Raw genomic sequence first — 26,672 nt, 5'->3', positions numbered from 1 at the left:
TTAGCTGCAGGAGGGGAGCAATGATCAGTCACTTCAGCAGCTCCCACCAATGGAAACAGAAAAATTCACCAGGAATCACACTGTGACACAGACTGGTGACTAGGGGGAGCACCCTGAAGCTGCTACACTGGCCACATACGTCTCTTCTCCCTTAGTTTATTGCTGGAAAATTGTATGCAAGTATTTAAAATGGCTCAAACCTGGGTCTGGGCTGCAGGCTCTCCCAGACTCAGCAGGATGAATTTTAGACCTTGCACTTATTTGTACAGTGGAACAACCCAAACCCATGGTCCAACCTGCCCCTCCCCAGCCCCCCAGCTAAGGGGCAGGGATGGTTTCAATCCAGATCCAAACTCTGAGCCCTGGATAGGCCTGCCCCATACAGAGAGAAGACTGAAAATACTGATTTTAATGTTGAGCTTCTCTGTTGCTTTTTTACAGTGACAGGCAAGATGTGGAAGCCCCTGGCCAACTCGGGCTTGTTTTGGAGTGAGGGGACAAGCAGTGGGTGCAGAGGAGGGGTCAGCACAGAGGGGTGCAGCCATGTCTTGTGGTCTACACACTCAGCCAGAGACTGCCTGGGGGGAGCGAATCCCCCTGCCAGGCACTGCATCCTGATGGGGCTGGAGACCTTTTGTGCACTATTATCTACAGCCATTGTCACACTGGTGTGTGTCTGAGTGCTTTCCAGCTAACTCATCTGCTGTGAACAAAAAATGACATGTTTCTCTGCTTTTCCCTTTTCCTCTAGTCAAGCCAGCCCAAAATACAGACTGCCAAGTGAACCAGCCACTTTTCCATTTGCTGGAGGCAGCCCCTCTTGGGGGCTGCCTTTTAGGACCAAAAATGCACAAACTGTCCCACCAAGCTGGGGTGACAATTACAGCCTGAAAAACCAAGGCGGGGGGGCGGGGGGAGACAACACTGAAATCTGCTTGCTCAGCTCCCCTAAAAAGCAGCCTAAAACCTTCCACCTAACAGGCATAAATGATCTTTTGTGCCAGGTTTGTATTTGCGTGATGTCCATCCTGTGACACCGCACACACTTGGAGGCAGATGGTAAGAAAGTTAGGAGTTGGGAAAGCGGAGGAGAGTCAGTGTCTCACCTATGGCATGAAGGTGCTTCAGTCGAGTTGGAGCTTGAAGAGCAACTTCTTTTTTTTTTTTTTTTTTTCTTCTTCTTCTTTCTCTTGCAATCATTGCTCACTTGACAGGCCCAGACGGAATTACATCACTTCCTAAAACCCATCAAAGAGAGTCCATCTCCTGCAGAAATGCAGCTCAGATGCACCCCGGCAGGAAACAGGAAATGTAAATGTTCGGGTGAAGCAGGGAGCCGTCCGAAGCACCCCTCCAGTGGGAGCACTGCCAGGGTAACATGCGAAAGAAAAACCTCTTCATGCTGCTTTCTGCCCTGTTGCTGGCCGGAGGATCTGCCGTGAACGGTGAGTAAGGAAGTGCCTTTCGCCTTCTGAGGTGGGACGCGTTTCGTGCCTGCAGCAATGGGACCGAGTCAGAGGGCAACACCCTCCAAACCGAGGGCAGGAGACGATCTGTGGGGACTGGTTCTCTTCTTTTAGCCATGTTTACCTGCTCTGTTTTCAGCTGCCTGGCTTTTTTAAAGCTTTCGCTTTTTTTCCTTAGACCTAACCCCATATGGCAGCAACCAAATCCTGCAGTTCTTACGTTTCCCAAATCACAGATGTGTCAGGAGCTGGAGTTTCCATGCCAGCCCACTAGGCATTTCACTTCTAAATTTTCGTTGTGCTTTTAACCCCACACCCATGCAGCCAGCATTTAATAGCAAAGCTGAAGACAGAGCACCGCTTCCATTCAAAAGGCGACTGCCGATTTCCGCAGTCCCGGTGCACTGAAACCGGTTTAACAAAAGAACAGCCGGTTCCGGAGACAAATATTTTGAATTCTCAGCTACAGAACAAAGTGGTTGTCACTGTAGATTTAGGTCCTGACCTTCTGAAGCGAAGAACTGTGGGTGGAAGAGATGCCCGTGACAAAATGCTGAAGCACTGGGGTGCCACCACAGAGGCTCTCACCCGTTTGCAGGGGGTAGTTTGCTCCTGTGGCATTTTGGCAGCCAGTGACCACCCAAGACAGACAGCTCTTTTAGTAAAACCTTGCCAGGCTGTGCTTGTATGCCTCTGAGTGTCAAACAAATCACTGCCAAAGAGGATCAAAAGTGTTTCCTGCCTCTGTGCTGCGATAGCTAGTGGGAGCTCTCCAGGAAGCAGGGAGCGGGGACAGTCACTCTCAGCTATCACAGGACTTCTATTAAGGCTTTAAAATGCATCGGTGAAATAGGTGGTTGGGTATGGGTACTTTTTCCCTGAAAACCAGTACCAGAAGCAGGGTGTAAAACTGGACTGGTGGGTCCCTACACGCTGGTTCGGAGCCTTGCTTAGCTGTAAGAGGGAGCTAAGTGAGGTATAAAAGGGCTTGGTCTGCGTTGCTACAGCCCTGCTGCAATACAGACACCTTAGCTCAGAGTCAAAGCAGTCAGAGAAAAACATCCTGCCATGGGCAGAGCAAAACTGAGGTTCCAGGGAAACGGAGGGGCACAACACAAGCAACGCAGAGTCATCAAGCTCCAGCTTCCTTACTCATGTGCAGTGTACTGATTGCAAGTATTTCATCACCATCTCCACTAAGAACAGAGGGCAGAGGAACGCCTTGGTTCCCAACAGCTCCCCACTTTGTGATGGACATTAAAGGCTGCACAAAGCACTGGGCAGATGTCACATACCAGATGACCCAACCCACTCCCTGCTGCTTGCAGAGCCTTCCTACCATTAGGTTCACGTTTCAGTTTTGGCTGATAGTTCCTCCACAGTTCTCCTGAGCCAGCCCCCCCTGCTGCTGGGGAAGGGGAGGACTGCACCCTCCCAGAGAAGACAAGGACACTTGGTCCCCACACAAAGACAGTTTTTGTTTATGCAACCAGCCCCCAAATGTACCCGGAGCTCACTCTGACTGCGAGGGTGTGAAGGGGGAAGTTGAGAACCCAGGCCTTGGGGTTAAAATTGAGCTGGAGGGGGAAGAGTTTACCTAGGGGCTTACATACCCCCCAGGCACTGGTGGGTCAGGAGCCCTTTTGCTCTCACCCCTGCTTGCTCACAGATCAACAGGGCAGGACCTTTTCCCTTTTCCTCCAGTCCCAGACGCAGCCCTCACCTTTAAAGCGGTCTGCTGGAGAAGGAAGGCCAAAGCACTTGGGGATCTCCCAGGTCTCACCTCTACTGTCTAGAAACCATTTATAAAATAGGCAATAAGAGTATGATTAGATCTTGCAGCATAGACAGATTGAAGCCTTTTGTAAGTCCTGTTCCCATGCCTTGCCAGAGCCTTGTGAAACACTAACCTTGCCATTTCGATTACGATTACCAGACAGTTTTCTCCCGGCTACACTGCAATTACTGTCTAAGCCAGTAGCTCTAAGAGTGTGCCTGAGGTCTCAGCTCTGGGTGATGGCTCTCTCCCAGCTCCATGCTGACAGGATATTGGGGTTTGCACGAGTCCCCTTCCCCTTTTTTCTGAAGCAGGTGGGAAGCCCTCCCGGTGACCTGCTGAGAGCCAGCAGCAGCCATCCCTACTCTGGGTCTGCTTCTCAGCCTTGCAGCAGCCCTAAAAGCCCTATGTGCTGTCCCTAGGAACAAGTATTAAGGCTCTTACTGTAGCATACAGGAAAAGGCTCTGACCCTAGGGGCATTTCCCAGGGTATGCTGTCTGCCTTCGTGAAAACACGTGGAGAAATGCAGCATAAGCAGTCTGACATGGGGAGCAAGAAGATGCATGAGGGAAAGGAACATTAAAGCATGTCAGGTTATTAAGTGGAAGCGCTGGGATGGTTGCAGGTAGTGCTGTATTTTGGCTGTGTCTCTGTGCTAGTGTTTTGATCTGTCCTTCAAAGAAATGTTGCTACCAAAGATGCAGATATTCAGCAGCTTGTGCCACAACTGCAGGCAGCAGCTCTCTTTTTACCAGAGAAGCGCTTTTTAGCTAAAGTCCCCTATAAAGCCAAGGTCTCTAAGGGAGTGATGTTTTTAACCCATTACCCCCATGGCTAATGAACTCAGGAATGGGTTTGAACCCAACAGTTGTGTGTTAAAATTTTCTAGCAAATCAACAATACAAGAAATGAGGATTTGCTGCATCCTCTCTTGCCAGAGTGCAGCTCCCTAAAAGCGATGAAAACCCCTTTCTACTGAGCAAATCAATTCTATGTATGTATTTGCTCTTATTCTTGCCTTTCATCCACATACACATGCTCCTACTGTGCTTTATTCAAGCGCTTCCAGGGGCATTGCAGAAAATATCTCCTCTGCATCAGCAAAACTCTACACTAAATTTCATCCAGTGAACCCAGTCTGTTTTCCCTCAAGAGATTTTACGACAGCTGGAGAGCCTCCAGAGCTTTTGAATATTTAATTTCAGGGTCCTCCTTGACAGCAAGGGGCACCGAGAGATTCACATCACAGTGAGGTCGCAGAGGTACCACCGAGGCAGAGCTGCAAGGCCACGAGATTAAATAGAGGCAACTAAATGCATAAATGGGTCCAGAAAACCTTTAGTGCTGGGATGAGAAATGAGACTACAGGCTCACCATTTGACTCTAAGAATTTGCAACACTGGTGGTTACCACAGCGCTTCAGCTGGATGGAAGTACAGTGACAGGAAAGCAGTTTCCATCATCTAGAAATTAACAGTTGTTTCCTCTTTCAGGTTATACCTAGATAACACTTTCTAAGCACTCCATTTTAATAGGATCTTGTCTACAGATTAGCCATCCTGAAATGCTTGTGCTCCCTCACCAGAAGAGTGTATGCCCCTGACAGCTAGCCTGCAGGCTTTTAAGGATTCCTCTTCTAGCCAGACTGACAGGCAGGACCTGCCTTAACAGGCAGCTGGGCAAGCCCTGGCCCTGGCAAGGAATGGCCCTTCTTACAGCAGTGTGGAATGCAGGGAGAGGAACAGAACTGCAGTGAGTCAAGAGATAGGATCATACAGACCACGTGGAGACAGATGACTACAACGCCAGGAAGAACGTGTGGTATAGGCTGTGGTAGCTTTGCTCCAGCAAACACGACTTTACAGCCTTTTCTTGTTTTGTCACCTTCTCATGAGTCTTCCTTTCACCTCATTTTTATAGCTTATAGGAAAGTTTGAAGAAACAAAGTATTTCCTTTTGAACTAGTAAGCTTGACTCTGCCATTGATTCAGCTCTTGCTTTTCCTCTATCCTGTCCCTTTTTCTTCTGTGAGTAGGTACTACAGTGCAATTTGAAAAATTCCCTTCAGAGAGCTCAGTCCCTGAGTCTCAGGAGAAGGCAGCAGGGAGAGGGATGATGTTAGAGCACAGAATGTGCTGACTGCAGGCTATTTGCCTTTGCCTCGTATCCAACTGAAATCAGAAACCTGTTTGCCTGCTTACTTCATCATGAAGCTCCTATCACCACCTCTGAGAGCTACAGCACAAACCTCAGAGGAAGAAATGCTGCAACAACAGAAATGTTGTTTGTTTGTTTGAGATGTGGTGGTTTGGACTCCGGCCTGCAAAGCTGCTCAGTATATTCAAGTCCCTCTGTCTCACTCGAAAGGCAGACTTGGGGGCACCTCCAAAACTCACACAAAGTCCATCAGTAACCCAAACATAAGTTTTAAGTAGAAAATATCAAGTAATACCTTACACCATGGTATCTGCATGCAGAGACATCTTTTTTTGTGATTCATAAGAACTGTAACGGAACCTTTTTCGAGACACTGCTGCTGCTTGCTCAGACATTTTGGTCCCCCAAGGACTAGATCCTCTAATATCTCAGTGGTGGCAACCTGAGGACTTCTTATCTTCCAGTTCCAGATGTGCCCAGCTTCCCATTAGGGTGGGACATCCCTGCATGCCAGCACCTCTCCCTTCTGCTCTTGAAAGCATGGGAAGTGGCAATACTGGCTGGGCTGAAGCTGTGGAATGCTCCCATCCACTTCCCTCTATATGGGGAGAAGTCATCAACAGTCAGTTGATGACAAGGCAGTCCAGACAAAGCTGAAGCTGACGTGGTGGTTGTGTAAGCACCTGCTCCTTGGCAGAGATGTTCAGAGGGCTGAGTACAACTGTCAGACCATAGCCACAGCATGAGGCTGAGCTTACTTAGCAACAGGAAGGACAAGGGCTTTGCAAAGTCAAGGAGATATCTGCATGGTCAGCTGTGACTTGCTCCTTGTTCTGCTCCATTGGCGTTGGTCTTCTATCCTGAATGCATGGTTATGTCATGTCATGGTCAGACTCCCTTTTGGAAGAAGCTGGTAGATCTCTGAGAGATGAAACCCAAGCCCACCTGACAAGATACTTCGTGGTATAAATGACCACAGCAAATCCGGCTCCCTGCAAGCATGGAGAAACCATCTGAATAGCATCTTACAAAAGCTCTGACTTTCAGATGCTCTCCTGCCCTACTCCAAACCTTGCAACATGCAGTTTTCATTCACCTTGCAAAACAGCCACTGGGCCAGCTGCCACACAGCCTGCCTGCTATTTTGAGTGCTTTAAACTGAAACACTATGAAAAATAGACCACCTTGGGGCCAACCATGTGGGTCTGGTGTGTCCTGGGCAGCTGGCTGTAGCGACCACTGGCCTGAGTTTGTCCCTCCCCAACTGGCTGGATACACAGACCATTCCTTGGTGTAGTCACCAGACCCACCCAGGTGCAGGTTGGGATTTTCCTGCTCTGTAAAAAAAAGTGATGTGTGGGTGGCCTGAGAGCAAGAGCAGCCCTTGAGTGACAGGTGGGACATCCCTTGAGTCCAAGCTCTGGTCCTCAGAGGTGAACGGGTAGAAAAGCCAGAGGGAAATGCATCGAGGCAGCAGACAAAACACCAGACAAAGAGAGCAATCTCATTGTGAGAACATTGTGCAATCAGTTGCCCTTCTGCTGAAAGCTCTGTTTAATTCACTCAGAGAAAAGATCTCTGTAAGAGGAGATGGTGTTCACCAGAGCTGATGTTTTGTCCCTGGAATTATGCTAGGTGAACAAAAAATACGTGGCAGCAAAGTCCCTCCCTGTGATTTGCCATTTTCTTTGCCTAAAGCCTAGAAAAGGTAATTCTATGTCATGACAAATGATTTGAAATCTGCTTCACAGCTCAAAACCAGGCAAATTAGGAACACCAGAGACACAGGAAAATTCTCGCTAGGAAATGAAGGGCAGCGTACGCTGCAGCTGCAGTTCATGAGGTGTGACTGCTGGCTTTAGAGTCACACCACCTTTTAGCCATTTGAAAAATCCCTTGTAGCAATAAGAACACCTGAAAACCAAGGTATGTCCCCCACACCCTTTCCCATTTGTACTATTTTAAACAAAGGCATCATCCTTATCAATGTATCAAATGGGCAGATGACAGGTTTTGAGGGTGACAGCCAGAGGAGGAAAACAAAGCAAGGTCACTGAAGTAAGGCTGCAGTGGTCCAATGGCTCTGCCAGCAGTGCAGAGTCCATGGTGCAGGCATCTCTAGAGATCCCTGGCTGCTCTGTGCAGCAGCCACTGAAACGGAGCGGCTGCAGGCCCCGGGGACTATAAACTAACTACCTTGGGAAAGAAAAGTCAAGTGGCCAAACTAAGGCTCTCCTTCCTCTCCTCGGTGATAGGATTAAGGACAGCCAGCTGATCACAAGGTGTGGAGGAACACACACATAAGGGGAGCCCTCAGGAGTCTTCAAGTCCCAGAGAGGCAGAGATCATATTTTGCTCTTGACTGACAAACTAGAGAAGAAGGGGGTAGAGGGACTATCGATATAAAGTGCTTTGCCACTGAAGAGCTAATATTTTCATTGTTGTGTTGTGGTGAAAAAGTCAGGGGACCTTCACAGAATCAAAGATTATACTCAAGTATTAGGTATTTATCATTAAAATTCTTTCCTTTTTTCTTCTTTTTTTTTAGGAAAGGGTGAAACAATCAGGTGCCTGAGTGATAAGCACAGCATAAAAATCTAGATAAATCACTGCTGTCACACTCAAATAATTTTATTCATTTGAAATTGGGTTTCCTGGAATACAGTCTCATGAGCTACTCATCTCCTCTTCAAGACAAATCTGTCATGGGAGGAGATGCTGCAGAGTGGCTTAAGCAAGAGATAGCGCTCTAATCCCAGTTTTTCTCTCTGACTTGGTGTCCCTGGGAAGGACAGTATCCCTGTCCTTCTGATTTCTCATTTGTAAAATGGAGATGATAACTGCTCATCTCTCAGGGCCATTATGAAGATTAATGTGTTTACAAAAGCATTTAAAATGCTAAGTACTTTCGGTTCCAGTCGTGTGAGATTGGAAATGCCAGCACTAAGGTGCTGAAAACCTTAAACTCTTGTTAAATCTAGTGGAAACTATGACTGCCCAGCACTTCGAGAACAGGGAGAAATGTGTCATTACAAGAGTCATGAAATCCCATCCTGCTTTACTGCATAAGATGGGAGCTGCACCATAGAATCACAAAATATCCTGAGTTGGAAGGGACCCTCACTGGCATTGTGTTTGCAAGGGCAGATAATGCCACAAAAAAAATAATCATTGTTTAATCACATGAGAAAATTATTGAAGGCTTTGCATTTGGAAACATGTTGGTGTTATTTATATGAGTACTGAGTCCTGCCCCTTTGGTTACAACAGGATTTTGGGTATCAGTATAGAATGCAGGATCAGCCCAGAATTTGCTGTACTTCTGGTAAACTTTAAACTCTGGGACAGTCAAGATAGACTCAATTATCCTTAAAATACCCACCTCATTTCGTTGTTCCTTCAGCTAATTTTAATCACTTCTCTTGAAAAAATGCATGATAAACAAAACCAAACCCCAACTCAAAGTTCAAAACCCCCAGTCTTAGCATTTGTGAGGAATAACCAGCACTGACTCGTTACCCTCAGCCAGCCTGTCGCATCAGATGGTGGAGCAGTCAATTACATCTGTACTCAGTAAGGTCCCTATGTTACTACCACCTCTTCTAGCCCGTGCAGAAGTGAAAGTCAGCAGCTTCTGCAGGCTTCAGACTTCCTTTCACCACTTCTGATTTTCACAGTGAAACACATTTAACAAACTTGAGAGAGGCATAGGCACAGGGTGTTGAGTGAGACGAACTGGTGAACCAGGACTAATGGTTCCCACAAAGGGAATACTAACTCATTGGGTAAGGGGCAGGGCAAAAGAGGTCATGGCCATATGCACCAAGGCTGCGGAGCAAAGCAGGATGGTGTAGTTCACCAAGAAGAGGAAGATTTTTACATGAGAGCGAGACCAGATGCTAACCTGGAAGAAAAAACTGTGCAAGACAGCTGCTTGCAGACAGACCATGCATGCTGATGTGTTCCAGTCAAAGCCAGCTGCAAAACATGGTCAGGACCAGTAAGGTTGTGTGTCCAATTTGCAATCTAATTTTACATCTGATGCCCAAAACTGTGCATGGAGCATCTGGGGTTTCTTTATTTTTTAAGATGTCAACTGAAATGTGAATATTAAAGGTGTATGATTTGATATCAATAAAACCCATAAAATGTTAAAATTCTCCTCATATATTTGGCAGGCTCTGAAAATGAGGCTTCAGGAGATGGATCACCAGTATCATCCACCATTACAATAACGCCTCCTCCCACTATGAGTTCTTCAGCTGCAGATGACCACGAGTCCATACTTGTCTCTGCAAGAGCTACTGAAAGCAGTTCTGAAGCAGAAAGTACTCCAAGTACTGAACTGAATCCTGTGAACAGCCAGGACAGCCTAGAAGCAGCAGAACCATCTATCTTGATATACGTTGTCCCCGCGGTGCTGCTGGTCCTGCTGATCTTGCCAATCGCATTTTTTGTAGTACATCATAAGAGAAAAAAGTCTAAGCAAGGTAAATTTGTCTTCTCATATGGCAGAAGGATATTTTTAGGATGCACACACCATTAACAAAGCATTACTCAGAGGCCTGGGATGCCATGTACTTCTCTGGTTGTAGTTACACGTTGGACAGATAGAAAAGGGATCCAGCCCTGCCCAGTGGTATCTGGGCACACCACTCTCCTTGGGTGGGACCTAGTTCTGCATCTTGGCACCTCCTGCTCATGCTGCACACCCGCAGGAGCCACAGCTCCAGCTCCTGGCAACACCAGGAATAGCATACGGACATAATGATGTGGCTGCAAACCCCTAGCCCATCTTTGTGCTTAATAACACTTCTATTGCCTATACTGCCTAGAAGGTAAAGCTGCCGGGCACTTCAATAAAATAAAACCAAGCAAAAACTTTTCAGGATCCCTTAAAAGTGTTTCTTGTAGGGTGGTAGCAGCTATGAAGATATCATAACAAATGAGCTGGGAATCCCATAGTCAAATTGCCTGTGTCTGACCCAAAAAACCCCAGAGGTGGTGTATTAAAACCACACAGTAGCTAAGTGAAGCCCTGAAATGGTTCTATTGGTGTCCTTACAGAACAAGAGTACAGCTGTAAGCTCCTCAGCCTGCAGACAGTGAAATATGTTGAACATAGATTTTGAGCCCAGTTTCCAGGGTAGTTTTAGGCTGAAGCTGCTTTATTTATGAACTATGCCCACCTGTTTCTGGATTACCTGACATGCAGGTACACTCTTCAGGGGGATAGGAAATGATGTGCCTTGCAGGAGCATAATCTTTGTGCTCTTGTCCTGTGCCTACTGCTTGGAGCTGGGATTTGGGGCATCTTCAAGGCAGGGACATACAGCTCTGTGGCCCTGAGGTGACTGCAGCCAGGGAACACACTGGAACAAGTACTACTCATCAGCACCCTTTGGCAACCATGAATTAAAAATGAGCTGATTTAAGAGAGTATACAGTGTGTATCCTAGATGCAGTTCTTAATCCTTTTTTGAGGACTTTTTTTTTTTCCAATCACTTAACTCCTGGAGGGGAAATTACTTATCTGAATAATGGCTGTTACACTATTCATTGCTGCCTCCTCTCCGCCCACCCTTTCCCCCCCCCTTTTACTTTATCTTGGAGTCATAACTAGCTTTGGATCCCTTCTGACACCTGGCTAGTCCAGCTTCATTTGCCTAACTGAGCTGTAACATGCCACACAAGTCCTTCTTCCTCCTCATGAGGAATCCCCAGGCAGGCTGGGATTGCCTGCCTGCGATCTGCAGCAGAACATCCCGACGCTTCCAGTAAACAGTCTTTTTGCAACAGCCGTTCCCTTTCAGGATACTGTTTCTCTCATGACATCTGCATGCTCAGGGAAGTGTGCATCTGCCACATCCTGCCTGCCATGGCGCTAACAGTCGGTTTCCTCTGAGCATGGCTGAGCTAATAATGAGCTGCTTTTAGTCTGGTCAAGATCAAAAATAATGGGTTCCTCTGAAAATTACAAAGAGGTGGAGATGTTTTGTCTTCCATCTGCAAGTTAACTATTATGCCTTTTGAAAATGTAACCTGGTTTACATGGCCCTGTTGCAGGCTTGCTTGCAGCCTGGACTCTATACACAAAGAACAGAACTATGAACACCAACATTTTTCTTTTCCAGATGAGCTGGGAAGCGAAAATGTGAAAAGGTAAAGTGTATCAACATTACTTTTCTTATTCTTCTTATATTGTAGCATGATATTATGATTTTTTTACTCCTTCACTGTTTTAATTAAACCACACACTAAACACCATTTACCTTTTGCCATCACTTGCTCCATTCAACTATCTCTAGAAGTGTAAGTTCAGCATGTAGATCTGGGTAGGAGAACAGAAGTTGTGGTGGCTGAGGCAAGTGCTGTCCCACCAGCACGCACCACCTGCAGCTGCCCTTCCACTTGCTCTGGCACTCCGTGCTCTACCAGCCACAAGACATCCAAGGTGCCCCATGAGGAAAGAAAATCAGTTCCCAGGCTCACCACAGGCTTTTGCTATTTAGAATAAGCTCCATATCTTCCTCTCCTGTTTTTCAAGTTTGCCTTCCTACTCTGAGGTGAGGCAGGAAGGCTTGCCCAGCTGCTGTGGAAGCAAGGCTTTCGCTGCTGGAAGGCAAGCTAAAGCTGCATGGGTCTTATCAGAGCCAGGATTGTTATTGTTACCTTTTATTCAGCTCCATCTTGCTAATCAATGCTTCAAATTCATAAATTGGCTTCACAAAGCAGGGAAAGGGTTTTTTTTTCTCCTAAAACCACTTTTTTCTACCATGTGACTCCAGGAACGATCAAAGGGAAGCTAAAGCAGAGGCCTTTAAATACATGCAGAATTAGTTACTCATGACCTTTCTTTTCCAAGTCAGTGACAGCTAGGATGAAACCTTAGGTCCTCTGCCTTTATCACTGGGGCAGGGGCACTTCCACAACGTGTTCCAGCATTTTATTTTTCAGGTTTTTGTTTACAGTAGGGACAGTTCTTGTGCAGCTGTGATGGTCCTGTGCTCCAGCAGAGCCCAGACCACACCACCTGAGCCCCTCCACACATGATATCCCAGATAGCCCTGCCTCTACCCAGGACCCACATCTCCCTCTGCACCCATCTGTGGCTGTTCTGCCTGCACCCATTGGCCTGACAGCTGACTAGGCTAGAATGGCTTTCCAGAGTTTGTGCCTAGAGTTATGAGAGACTCATGCAGAAGGACTAGGTTGTAAGTTGTTTGAGTTAAGCATTTTGTGTAATGCCTTTTTTCTCTCCCCTCAAGTCCTATTTTTGAAGAAGATACACCCTCTGTTATGGAGATCGAAATGGAAGAGCTTGATAAATGGATGAACAGCATGAACAAAAATGGTACACAGTAACCCCTCTACTCCATCATCCCTCTCTTTCCAGCTTATGTACAACCCATTCATAGACAATCCATGTAAGGCACTTCATGTGTGTCACTGCTTTTCCTACAACAATTTTAGTTGTGTTCTTGACTCCCTGCTACTAAAATAGCAGCACAAATGTCAGGGGTAGATTTGTTCAGAGGAGTATTTTAGTTTGTGTGGGTGCTTATTTTAACATATGATGGAATATCATAAATGTTTTGAGTTTCAAGTAGACACTTCTATTAAACACATGTATAGCTGTGAATGGTACTTATATTTTTAAATGCACAATTTTAATGCTAAATGCTAGTTTCTCTGAAGCATCTAGTCCTTTCAGTCTTGACAGTTGATGGAGTTCTCTGCTCCACATTGTGCTACTATAGAAGAAAAACACATTTACTCATAGTTCAGACCACTGTTTATTTGAAATTGCTGCCAGTATTCTATGAATATATCCCTCCCCTTTTTGTGTCCTTTCCCTTGCTTGCCATCATTGCTGCATGACACACAACCTGCTCTTTGCTACCAGCATCCCTCACCAGTACACCCTCTCTGGCAAGTCTAGAGCCCATGGAGCACTTGATACTGATGATAACTACCACCAGCAGCTTCAGTTCCTCCTTAGTAACTCCTACCTGTCTTGTAGATTTTCACCCAATTTTCCTCTCAACTGAAACCTCCCAGTCCAAGCCTCTAAGGGCCCTGGTAAGAGTCTTTGGTCAGGGGTGAATTAACCAAGGCCTGATTTTAACAGCTTCTCACTGGCCAGGGAATGCTGAAACCCTAATTTTTTTTTTCATTCCTGGTCCCTCACCTTATATCCAGATGGCTCATTTACCTGGCCTCCCAGGGATGCTTTGATTTTCAGGACATAAAGCTCTTCATAGCATTTCTTTGCACTAGCACAGTGCTCCACCTGATGGGGTTCTGACCTTCACCATCACTAAGCTCCAGCACAGACAGGAACATGTGCTAAGCAGCAGCAGGGAAATAGAGATATTGAGTGGAAGTACACAGGGAAACAGTGCTGTAAAAGGTATTTTTACTGTGTAAAATATTTAACTCCGTGGGCAGAAGGGAGCAAATATTTTACATAAGGGGTTTTATTTGTAGGGTTTCCTAAACCCCATCTCCAAATTCCCAGCTGGACTTTAAAGCTTAAGTGCAACTATAGTCAGTGGAAAAAGTTAATAGTCCTCTCGGGTAGTTTATGGGAAACAGACCTCAAGAGTAGTTCATTTGCATAGGTGTACAGAAACAACTCAAATATATTTAAAATTTAAAAATTACAGCAGAGCCTGTCAAAGGTAAGGAGGTTTTAACATGTTTTATGAGGCCTGTGCTGATTTTACAGCTAAAAGGGTATGGAACAGCATATGTAGTTTAACACTACAGAGACTGTACCAGAAAAAGCTGATGCAGTTTTGAAATAAATAGACAGTAACTGCAGTTTTCTTTCTTATCCTTTTTTAGCAGACTGTGAATGTTTGCCTACTGTAAGAGAAGAAGAAAAAGAATCCATTGCCAACCCCAGGTACTATCAATTCATTACACTATTTAAAGAAATACAGTTGATAGCAGTCCAAAATAATCTTATTTTTCTAAAATGTAATTATAGATTGATTCTTTGGTCTATTTAAGTTGTAAAGAGTTTATATATATATATACATATATATAGGGACTTTGAGTTCAACTCAAACAAATGGTTTGACAGGCTCTTATTTCTAAACCAATCTGCCTGTAAATTGCATTCCCAAATAACCTTGTGGTTGTAAAGCTGCATGAGACAGACAACCAGATGGCATGGAGTTTCCCTTGTTGATTGGGCTTTAATCACAGCTACCCAAGGCGTTAATACAAGTATTCAGCATGGCTCCTTGGCACCTCTGCCCAGCAGGGACACCCAGCTCCCCTCTGCCACCCATGTCCCACTGTCAACTATTTTGGCTAGAGCTGTGAGGCAAGGTAGGGGCTTATCTGACCCCAGGAGAAACCCAAAGGATCTCCCCAGTGCCCCCTGCAGCACTCCTCTGGAGCTCATGGTCCAAGCAGAGATCCCAGAGGGATGCAAAACCACAATCCTGACAACTTGTAAACTTAAGGATTTCCTGGCTGCTTTTCTCCAGGTTCTGACAGAACCTCTAAGCCACTCAAACTCCCATTTCCTCTAATTAAAAATTCTGGTTTCAGCTTGGAGGAAGGGGCTACACATTGCCTGTACCTGCATGCATGTGGTGCAGCTGCATTTTGGGGGAACAAGCAAAGCAGCTCCTCTGTGCCAGGTTACCACAACAAACAATTAAACTATCCTGTGAGCCAAGAAAATTCCTGCTTCAGTGGAAGCAGCAGATGCAAGCAGGCAAGGCCAGAAGCAGGAAAGGGTGACAGGAGGACAACCTAGGTCTTCCACATCCCATGGCAAAAGATAACTCAGCTCAACATGTCTCTGACAGCTGCACCTCCCACTGTAGACCATCATAGCATCTGAGTTGCCCTCAGAAAATTGTCCAAGTTTCCCTGTTCAGGAGTGAAATAGCAGTGATGCTAAATCACCTCTGTTGGAGAGTTTGCAAGTCCATCACTCCAAACCTGCAGTTTCAGGGTAGCATTTGGATGGGGCTGCTCCACTGCACCTGCTGGGACTTGCAAGCTTTTTGCTTCCAGCTACTGCAAGAGAGGTCATTGAGTTGAGTTGGGGTGGGGCAGGGGGTGAGGGGGGTGGGGCAGGGGGTGAGGGGGGTGGGGCTTGGTGGGGTTTTGCTCTTTTGGGTTTTTAAGAAGAGACAGACATGGATCCCAGGTTCCAGATGCAAGCAAGCACAATTATTGTACCCTGAGCAGCTGGAAAATATGCTGGATCCACTAACTATCTGGGTCTTCCCCTTCAGCCTTTAGCTGGTAACTCAGAAGGAGAAAATTGTTGAGGAGAGGCAACCACACAGTGGTTCTTTGAGAACAGATTTGCTGAGTGCATGACTGACTAGTAGGGAGTATGGGACAAAGCCTGCTTGAATGATACTCTAACACTAGCAGAGGTTCATCATACTATAAAAGGCTTTTTAGGGACAATGACACCCTGAGCAAAGTTTGCTTTCCAAAGTTTAAACAGTTCATTTCAGAAAAAAATAATCATCATGACCTAGCAGCTGGAGCTGACACTTGAACCACCACCCTTGCTAAAAAAAGTGCTTTTGTACTGGATTTGCATTAGCCCCATCACAGGGTGAGGGTTTTACTCCTGACTGGCAAAAGGTATCTTTGGGCTACACTCTACCACTACTGGGGCTACAAAGCGCTCCCTAGACTGCTAAGCCTTGATGCAAAAAAACCAGCCCTGTTCCAGTAAGTGCACTTCAGTCAGGGTGAAGGTACACATTATTTAAGCATATTTTCTTATGACTGGTATCTTAGGATATAGAGAAACTTATGCCTCTAAGTTGTAGGAAGCCAGACAACTGCAAACAAAAGGGATATTTTTCTGTAAGACACCCAGAGCTGCTCAAAGGATGTTAGTTGACTACAAAGTGCAAGATTATGAGGTTCCATTTCACATTCTGAAAGATTGCTTTTTTGGGGCAAATTTCTTCTCAAATTATGGTAATTCTTTTTAGATTTTAGTGATGATATTTCAATATGGGAAACATCTCACTGCCTCGCTGAACACAATTGTCTGAGTACAGTTTTCCTGTTTCATAAAGATGCTGGGGGGAGTTCATCAAGACCCAAACATATTTAACTATGACTTGATTTTGATATCATTTTGAAAACATTTGAGACAAGATGTTTCAATGATGACATTTTCCAAAGTAAAGTTGTTCCAAAACTACTTTTCAGAGTAAGTGACTATAATACAAAATTTTTTAAAAGGTTTAAAGACCAGAACCCTGTGATGGCAAAATATTTCTAAGTTGTTTCCCTTAACTCAAAACTACTTTTTCAAGATCCCATTTACACAATATTTTGAAATGCACTTCATTTCAAAGTGAAAAGGTATCCAAAGTTGTGGGATTTCCTGACAAAAAAAAAATTGTTCCCATTTATTTCTGCAAGTGAACCAAGATCTGCTGCTTTTCCTGACTGAACTCTTACCTGAATATCAGAAAGAAAACCACATATTGATAAATAAATGTTTTCAGCAGCTCTTTTGAGCAAGAAGACTAAAATGCTAAGAAGTGCAATGAAACAAAGCTATTATCATGACAAAAAGCTGTACTAATGAGCTTCAAGGCTGCAGATTTGTGACAAGATTATCTTAATATGTTTTAAATAACGCATCTTGCCTTTCAAACCCAATGCTCAAATCCCCATTGTGCTCAAGCAGAGAAGCACCAGATCTCCCCAGCCTCACCGGGGCCTGGGGTCCCATCCCACACAGGCAGGTGGGAGCAGGTGGGTGGGCACAGGGCTGGCAGGCAAGGGCTGATGCTCACATGGCATGTTAGTGGGTGGAAGACCCATCTCTTGTGCAGGAACCTTTACTCCTCCAGCAAGACAAACACAGTCTGTCTCCTTCACCGCAGGGGTCTCTGTAGGCTGGCAGGTAGGATGAAGCCCCCATCTCCCAAGGGGGTTTGGTTTTCTTTGGGCACTGCTGGGCACCCTCCTAGTCTGTCTGCCCAAAAAAGGATGGCTTTCTTGCAGAGAGATGTTATGGGTGGGATATAAGTCAGTACACAAAGAAATACTGCTTTCTCAGGTGGTGCCTCAGTTCAGCAAGGTACTTAAAGACATACAAAATATTGAGTGGCCCTTGTAACTTTCGAGGTGGTTTAAAGCTTTGCTGTTAATGCTGACTGATACCAGATGATGCAAAGTGTTGACATGAACCAAACATCATTAGCAAAGTGCTAGGGAGCAAGCTAGCTAGGCAGAAGCCAGCAGGACAAAGAACATTCACCTGTTACCAGGCCAGATTTAATAAAATATTCTATTTGCAAAAAAAAAAAAAAAAGAAATCATCCTCACCCACAGAAGGAGGGAAGTTTGATTGCTCAGCCCTCACAAGGAACAGGAAAAGGGTGCACTGGGGAGCCACTAACCAGCAGAGAAATCAGACCAGCCCTTGCTGCCAGCACCCAGCACCACAGATGGGGGTGTTTCATGTACAGCTGACACATTTTCTGGTAACACCTTCTTGTGGTCTCCAGAGATACTCCTGCATATTATTTTCTGCTGAGACAACCAAGCAGCCTGACACTGGTGTGTTGGATTTTTTTCTTTTCCATGTACATGCAGTGATGGTGAATCATGAAGTCAGAACAGCAAAGAACTGGTTAAAGTGAAGCAGCACACAAGCCAATGATCTCCCAGATATTGGATGAACAGGATTTAAATAATTCATCTCAAAAGGCCAGAGAAGCAAATGCTTTTGTTGTCTCCTGCTACATACAGTCTTCAGAAAGGAAACATCATCAAGGGGAAGAAAAAAAAAGAAAAAGGAAGAGCACTATAGTAAGATTAGGGACTGATTCTGTAACAAGATTCATAACAAAACAAGAAGCCCCTTTTTCCTCCCCTGAAAGTTCTCAAACACATTCATGTTTCTGCCTAGTTCTTCAGTTGTGTGCCACTTCTGTTCCAAGTTTGGTGGGTTACTTAATATTTTTTTTGGTAGGTGTTTTATTAAAAAAAACACATCCATGATTCTGGACTCCCCTGGTTTGGTGGATGTGAAGCTCTTGCCTATGCAATGCTTAGTTTTCAGTTTGCTTCTCGATAACAGTGCACTGATTTGCTCAGGGCTTCTTTCTGCTGGGGACGTACCAGCCCAGGACTGACAGACCACCTCTGAAGATGGACAGAGCAGCTGAAAAGCCTCTCAAAGGATTTGCCAGAAGCAATTGCAGCCCAGCAAGGGCACAGTCTTTGCAGCATGCATTTTGGTTTTCAAATTAAAAGCATGGTATAAGTGAAAAATATAATTTTGATATTGCCTTTCAGTACATTACCAGAGGTTAGTACCCTGGGGTAGCCCTCACCATTTAACCCTCCTCCCTGCCCACAGCTGTTCTCTAATGAGCAGCTACTTCAATAATATTTAACTTGAAAGCTTTTTTTAAAAATAAGAGGTTGAAAAATCGAGCAGTTCAGTACTCACACCAGACACATTTGGATAAGTACATGTGACTACTTGGTCACGGTTTTCAGATGCAATATCGTTTCTGCTTGTTCTGTTTTTCGATTATTACGCTTGTAAAACCTGAAACACTTGGACTTCTAAGTGTGCCTGGTCAGCTTTACTTACACTGACAGAAAAATAGTCAGACTCCTGAGATACCTCAAGGTAGGGATATCATGTTGTCATTGTGTCTGTTGATTTTAGGTGGCATGCCTCTTACAGGGGGGTTTAAATGTGTAACATGGGAAAGTGGATCCTTGTCTGTGCAAAGCTTCCCTCTGCTCATTTATAATATTAAGTTCATATCCTACCCTATCATATCCTACCTACCCCAATCTTCTATTTAAATACATACTTTATTCCCACATGTTTATACAATCAGTTTTGTTTTGCATGTAAATATTTCACTAACGTTATCCCAAGCCTCTGGGATGACAGCTAAGTGTCACTAACAGCTGACAGATACAGAGCAGGGTTCAGCTTTGTGAGTAATTGAGGATGTGACAAAATATAAAGGGAATAAAGCTGTTTATATCTAACCATATTCATTCATTACTGAATATGATTTGACTAGTCATTTCCTCAGAAAGATCTCTTCGTTTTTCCAGAGTAATTTATCACAAATATTTGATTTAATATGACTGATGGTAAATTAATGTTCCTTGCTTGGAGGATTTTTAGCTTTTGTTTTTTTTAAAGTGTTTTACATTAATCATTCAGAACATTTTAAAAAAAAATACATTTTGTCACAGTAAACTCAATCCCAAGGATATTCATTTAAAATAATGCAATCATGCAGTGAAAAAGTGAAAGACTCAAATTTGGAAAATTAAAAAAATATGGAAACATATTCTGGTAGCAGCTTGGTTAGCAACTTCTTTCCAAGGTTTGAAGTCAATTGAAGTGTTATACAGCTTCATGTGAGTTTATCAGATTTAGTCTCATTTTAAAAAGATTTGAGCTTTACAGAATATACAGATACCCAAGCTAACTCATGTTAATAAGAATTCTTACACCAGAGTTCATGACCAATCTCTATATAATGTTTTGAAGTCAATTTTGCCAAGAACTAATGTCTAGGTTAGCCTGGATAATTATAAAGCTCTAGACCATTGACACTCTCTAAAATCTGGCATGCCAGGAAATCTCTTTTCCTCTCCAGGAACTTTTTCTGACTTTAAAAATACAAGATAATGTTTGGACCCTCCCTTGGCAAATTTTGGATTGCTGCTGCTTTTAAAAAGTACAAATCTTGGTTGCTGAGTTACTACTGAAAAGAGAGTTTCATCAAGTTTTACCAAGTATCAAGTTCTGTCCTCCCCATGTGAAACAGACCAAGTGTCAAGTAATTCTCATTTCAGTAATAGTTGTAGATATTTCTAATAGATGCCCTTAGTACTAGACAAAGAGGACAGTATTTATTTTCCCAAAACACTTTTACATCACTGTTATTATTCCCCTCTGAACAGAAATGCTAGTCTGAAGCTACAGAGGAGATGCACATCACCCTAGTTCTGCACTGCCCCAACTCACCCCCTGGTGTCTTTCAGCTTTCCTTTTTACACCAACTTCTGCATTTACCATAGCCACCACTCAGCATCTTCTCACACAAGTTACTGTCCAGTCTGTGTCCCCCACCCCAATTTGTGGGCACAGGTCCAGCATGGTCTCTTGGTTTACACTTTTCATCAGTTCCCAGTCATTTCCTTTTACACAGTTTATCTCAATATTTTAATCTTGTAGGTGTATCACAGGGGGTTTAGACCATTTTAGTCTACATTAACACAACCAAAATGTTGCAATATTCCAGTCTACAAGTATTACCTTTACACCTCCTGTTGATGCACCTTGATTTCCCCTAAACGATGCACAGCCAGGTCCTCTAGCTCACAAAACAAAAAGGAGGACAACCAGACAGCAAAGATACTAGCAGGGTTGCTGAGGTTTTTGGTGTGGGTTTTTTTTTTTTTTAATAACTTATTTTAGTGTTGCCATGCACTACACAGTACTTTTGCCTTCGCTGTAGTATTCTCATCAGCAGCCTGATCTGAGCTGACCCATCTCACCAGCATCTTACAACATCCACCACCAACTGGTAACTCAAGTTATGATCCCTCAGTAGAAATTCAGAAAAAAAGCATGCAAACAAAGCCACTTGCAGTATGTATTAGTCTAAAGTCTTCAGCAAATGCTGTTATCCCTAAGGAACCGTTACCTCTTCTTCCGTTTTCTTTGAGGCATTTCAGTAGTTATCTGGCCTTTATCAAGACAATCCAGCAATCTAATTTACAGAGTGAGCACAGAAGGCAGAAAAGCTATGGATCCAAAGGGAGAACCATTTGAGAAATACATGAATAAAAAGCAGTAATTAAGAACCAACACTTCCTACATACCCTAGAAATCAGTATCTTAAGAGATTTTTTCAACAAAACAAGAAGCCACTTCCATGAAGTTACAAACACAAGGTTACTGACACTGCAGCAGTAGCACCATAATAGTCCTGGACTCAAAACAGACAATCCTAACCTTAAACCATGAATCCATAGACAACTATCAATCCAAGATAAAGTAAATTTTGCAATCCTAAACCTGATGGAGAGTGACTTTTGTTTACCTACTGTATATCAATTTGCTGTATGGGCAACTGTTCTGCTAAATAGCTGTTTGAATTTATTTTGTAATGTAAATATTTCAAAGTCATAATATTGCTTAATTGTATATAAGTTTGAGGTTTCAGTATTTTTTTCTAATAAAGGTTTATAGCAGATTTTACTGTCTATAGGTTGCTTTTTCCCATAGCCCTGGCTAGCCCATTTGAGTCCACAGGTGCTATTTGTTATTGATCTCAAGATTATTCAGATTATAATCTTATAATCTCAAGATTATAAAATGTAGCCAGATATATGTAGTACCCTAATCATGTCTCAAATTCAAGCAAAAACCCTAAAATCTAGCATAGTTGCCTTCAAGTTACAGAAGGGCTTTGAAATTCATTTTAGCTAAGAAAAGTCACCTTTCTATTTTGTTGTATTTTTGTTGGAATGTTCCAGACTGTCTTTATCAATAGCCAAATTCCAGTGAAATTGGTGAATACTCCCTCAATCTCATTACTTCCATCCATTTTTGGAACAGGCAGATTCATTAAAGGGGATCAGAACAGCCCAGGGGTATCCAGAAAACTCCAGTCAGTCTGGATTTTGTTTAATGCTTCTAATGTTCAAACAGCCCTGACGTGAGAGCATCACAGCAACAACCAGTCAGAAAAAAGCTTCTCTCCCCCTCTCTCACCTAAACATCACATCAGCAAGGAGCTTGCCTTTGGTACAGACAGAGACTCTGGACATCTGTATTGCAGGGCAACACTCGTGCAGTTCTCTAACCAGGCACAAAAGAAGACTTGACTACAGAGCCCCAGGAAGTCCTTTGACACTTTGGAGAGTAAGAGCTACTCCATCCCCAGGTATGCACTCTTGCTCTGCTCCTGTCAGTACCATCATGCTGCCTTGTGGACTAGGGGCTCCTCCAGTGGCGGCTAACTGAGGCTAGAAGGGGTCAAGGGGAACTGGGTTCCAAGGGGAGACAAGATGAGGGACGGGCAAGGGACAAGTCTTGCACCATTATTATCATCAATATACACAGAAATGCATCTGCTGACGTCTTGAGAAGGGCTCAAGTCTTCTTATTTCTGTGGAAAGAAAATAATTGCAGCAGCCTTGACAGCCAAGGGCAGCAGCAGCTGTTCCCCCACAGGCTGCCGTGCCCTCCCAGCACACGCTTGCTTCAGGTCTGGTTTTGCAGTGGATCACTTCCCCAGCCTGATTTTGGGTGGTTTCCCACATGATGATGGCTAGGAGTACTTCCCTGCTTCTACACAACCCCTAGGCACACAAGCAGGCATTGCAGAGGAGCGTGTGACAGGGGGATGACACAGGCAGCATCATCACCCCCCCTCCACAGTGCAAGAAACAGTCCAGGGGCAGTTGGCACGTGCAGTCGTGTAAGTGGTCAGAAACAAGGGTGTTTTACATCTATGTTAGCACTGCTGCTATCACCTGCTCTGTGGGAAGTCACCTCTCTGCTAACAGAGGCTAAAAGCACACCTGAAATATAACCCTGAAAGAAGAAAGATTGTAAACACAGCACAGCTCTGGGAACAAGCTGCACCCCACTTCCACACCCAGGCACCCAGGCAACAGCCACACACTGGTACAAAGAGCCATGACCACACAAACAGAGCCACAATTATTGCACAGTAGTGCATGATTACAGCCAGATTTGTGCTTCTTCATAGATTTTTATTTATATATTAAATTGCCCTTTTTATTACCAGATTTTCGATGATTATTTTTATACCAGCAGTGCATAACCACAGTTGAGAACTGTCAGAAGGGTTCTGGCAACTGGAGAAATAAGAACTGCTAGTGTGGGCACCTGAAAGACAAAGACACAGGAAGCCATTTGGTACATGCTAATAAGATTGACACCAATGAGGTTTCCTTCCCTCATCTTTAAGAGACTCTATGTGCTGTAACCTTCAAAGAGAAGGGGAACAATTATTTTTTTTTTAACATCTGTATTTTCTTTTTTTTAAAATCAAAATTAACTGAATAAATCTCAATAGAGGGATCAGGCCTTTTTTGACCAGCTGTTCTTTCACGAGAGGTATGAATTTTCTCAAAACCAAGCATTTCTAAATACAGAGGTTTCAGTGGTTTTCAACTTCTGCAAAGTTTAAGAATACCAAAAAGGGACTTCAGCATAGTTTGGAAGAAAGTTTTTAAATAAACATATTTTTCCATATGGAATATTAACATCAAGTCCAGAATGTTAGTTGATTAACTTCTCACCTCACTCCCAATCAACTCAAATTTTAGTTATTTCAATTCAGAGGAGAGACTCACTTTTGAGATTTATGCTCTTTAAAATAAAAGAAAGGGAACCTACTACAAAAATGCCTAGACAGATATTACTGCTAAAAATACCAGCCCAGACAACTGAACCCAAGTCTGAGTTTGAATTTACATATTTAATTTCAGGAAGAAATACCCAGTGAAGATGCACATACTACTGTCAGCACCAGGAAGGCAGTATTGTCTCACTTCTTATTTTCTTCACAAGCTGGAGAGACCTACACACTCACGTAGTGTGTGCACACTTGGACTGAAAGTTGAAGGTTTGCTTTATAACCTCTGATGCTTAGCAGATTAGACAAGTTTCCGGAATACACTTGGGACTTGCTTGTTGTAATGAGACTTCTGTTATATTTCACTACTGGAAACAAGAATCAAATGTCATATATGAATCCCAGTAACAGCAGCAAAGCATGACAAGGCATCAAAACTAGCAGGTTCCCCAATAGGAGAAGCACTTTTGTTAATTCCTCATTCAAGCAATTCTAGCAGATTTACCCTTAGTACCTTTTCTTAATTTAAATTAACATAGCAGTTTAGCTTCACTGGCTTTCTACTCTCAGGGATGCTCATTAGGACTTTTTGTTGAAGCATTTTTTTCAATGCATGTCCAAATAATACCTGAAAAAAGGTATTCACAGTCTCTTCAAACTGTTCCATCGACTGCCTAAATGTATTTGTTATCAGAGCAATTAATTTACCTGCCCCAGAGCTCCGAAGTCGCCTCACCACCACAGACCAGCTGTAGCTTCGTTATGCCGTTTACCCTTGGCAGGTGGTAGCTATCAGAACTCTTCCCGGGTGGAAGTGCTGCGTGCTCGTCCTGCTCGACATCTTCCTTGCAGAAGAGAGCAGGCAGCAGTCCCTGCAGGGAAAACCTCTGGGAAGCCATGAGGCAGGTGAATTACGCACGGGGTGGAATGAGAGTGCTGAAAACCCTGGCCTAGGTTTCATGCGTGGTATGTGTTTGGGCACGGCATTACAACGAGCCGAAGCGCCTTCGCCCCAGCGAGAGGCTGCACCGCAGCCCCCCGCTGTCAGCAGAGGGGCACTTCGGTTCCTCCTCACGCTGCTGGGACCGTCCCAGCCGCGCCGCGGGCCGGGCACCCCGCAGCCGGCGCTGGCTCCCGGCGATGCTCTGGCTGCTCCCCACCCGCCCAGGAGGGAGCCCCCGCCTGCAGCTGCGGGAGCTCCTTTGGAGCCCGGGGTTTGAGGGCAGCTTGCCTCGGCACCAGCGCCTGCTGCCTGGGGGCAGGAGAGGGGAAGGGTTCTGTCCCCGGGACACGCTGCTTGCCTTGCTTTCCTCCCCAGGGTTTGGTCATAAACCGATTGCTCTCCCGCCAGCAAGTGGGTGCCCAACCTTTCTGGGGAACACCACTGCCCCCTAGTTACCTGCCTGTCGCTTCGGGGGGGCTCACAGCAGCTGCAAGACAGCTCGATGTGCTGGTGGGATCAGCTGTGAGGGTGATGACACCAGGGGATCAGTGGGCAGTGCCGCAGCCAGAGGGAAACTCTTCCCTAGAGAAGGCCACCCACAGCACAACCTTCTTCCATGGGTTTGAGTCCCGTAGCATGCCAGAGCAGTACGATCTTTTTGGCCTTATCCCATGCTAGTCATGCAGACCCATCCAAGTGATACAAGAACATTCTTGCTAAAGCACTGAAAATTACAGTCTCTGTTTTTACCATTTTCCTCAAACAGGACTTCTCTGAAGCGAGGACTGCAAGGTTGGCCATCACTGGTTAAGAGCAGCATTTACTTTCCTGACTATTAAAATATCCTAAATACACCTTAAGAATGTGGTAGGAAAATAGAGGCACTTCAAGAAAGAGCAGACACACATAACACCATCACCCCCTGAAAAAGTAGAAGCATTTTCTTCAGGGTAACCAGCTATTGCTTATCCCCTAGGCTGCATGGTGTTTGTACATAAAGCTAATGCAGAAGAAATCAGACAGCAGCTTCCAGGAGCAGGTTGATTTAATGAGTTTAGTTTCTTTCAGTTACTATATAGCCAGATCTGTCAAAGGGTTTAACACTTTGTTCACAAACAGCAGAGAGGGAAAAGAAGACTCAAAGACAGCAGAGGAAATCTTTCTGAAGGCAGTTCATCCTGTGTTTGGATGACAATGCTACAGGGATGCGTGCAAAGAGAACCAGTGTCTGTGGAACAATGGCTATCAGAGCACACAGATAAAAGGTGCAACCATGGAAAACTAATTGAGTGGCTATAAAATAAGGACCCTATTTCCCTAGAGAAAAATCAAGGATTCTTATAGCCACGCATTAGTTGGATTGACAGAAGACATTTAGTCTCAGAAAGCACATGAGCAGCAGAAGGCCTCTGCTGCAATTTAAATACTTAAGGTTAAACATACTGCTAACAGTTAACGTAGATATATTTTTTCAGGTTTTTTTTTCCAGGTTGTGAACAGCTTTGTAGGAAAACTTAAGAATCTAAGAGCAGAACTAGTCAGCTCCTAAAACACCATAGTCTAAAAATTAGAGAATCTTGTGTTACCTCTCTTGAGCCAAATTACTGAACTGAAAGCAAAAACCAGGAGGAGGCATGAATCAAAGTATTATCCTTGTGCATTCCAGGAGCATGGGAAGAGCCGAGGTCTGGGGGAGGACTCGTAGGTCCAGGCAGGCAGCAGGCTAAACTGGCTCCTCTGTTCTATTTGTTTTGCACAGAGCAGATCTATTCTCTGAGCACAAGATTAGTCACAGGGGACTCAAGTTAATACTATTTACTGATATACATTAGATTTACACCAGCCCAAAACTGCTCCCTCCGTTTATGATAGTGTTATTTATTAATAATTAGGATTAACCCTCCCATACATCAAGATGCCAGAGCTTGTT

The 26,672-nt window shown here is 44.4% G+C and overlaps 1 protein-coding gene across 1 annotated transcript; it reads left to right on the top strand.

Annotated features, from left to right (window-relative positions):
* Positions 1–1,378: 1,378 nt before the first annotated feature.
* TMEM154 (transmembrane protein 154) lies at positions 1,379–25,019 on the top strand (the record flags this gene model as incomplete). The annotated part of the gene is made up of 7 exons (XM_084263264.1): positions 1,379–1,445; positions 9,580–9,891; positions 11,536–11,563; positions 12,670–12,755; positions 14,252–14,312; positions 18,719–18,731; positions 24,582–25,019. 7 exons carry the CDS (start codon positions 1,379–1,381, stop codon positions 25,017–25,019), a joined length of 1,005 nt encoding a protein of 334 aa, XP_084119390.1.
* Between the last annotated feature and the right edge of the window lie 1,653 nt (positions 25,020–26,672).

The sequence above is a fragment of the Gallinula chloropus genome (assembly GCF_964237585.1).
Source record: "Gallinula chloropus genome assembly, chromosome: 4".
Taxonomy (NCBI): Eukaryota; Metazoa; Chordata; class Aves; order Gruiformes; family Rallidae; genus Gallinula; species Gallinula chloropus.
Note: the sequence above shows the minus strand (reverse complement) of the source record. Positions and strands in the feature narration are given on the sequence as shown.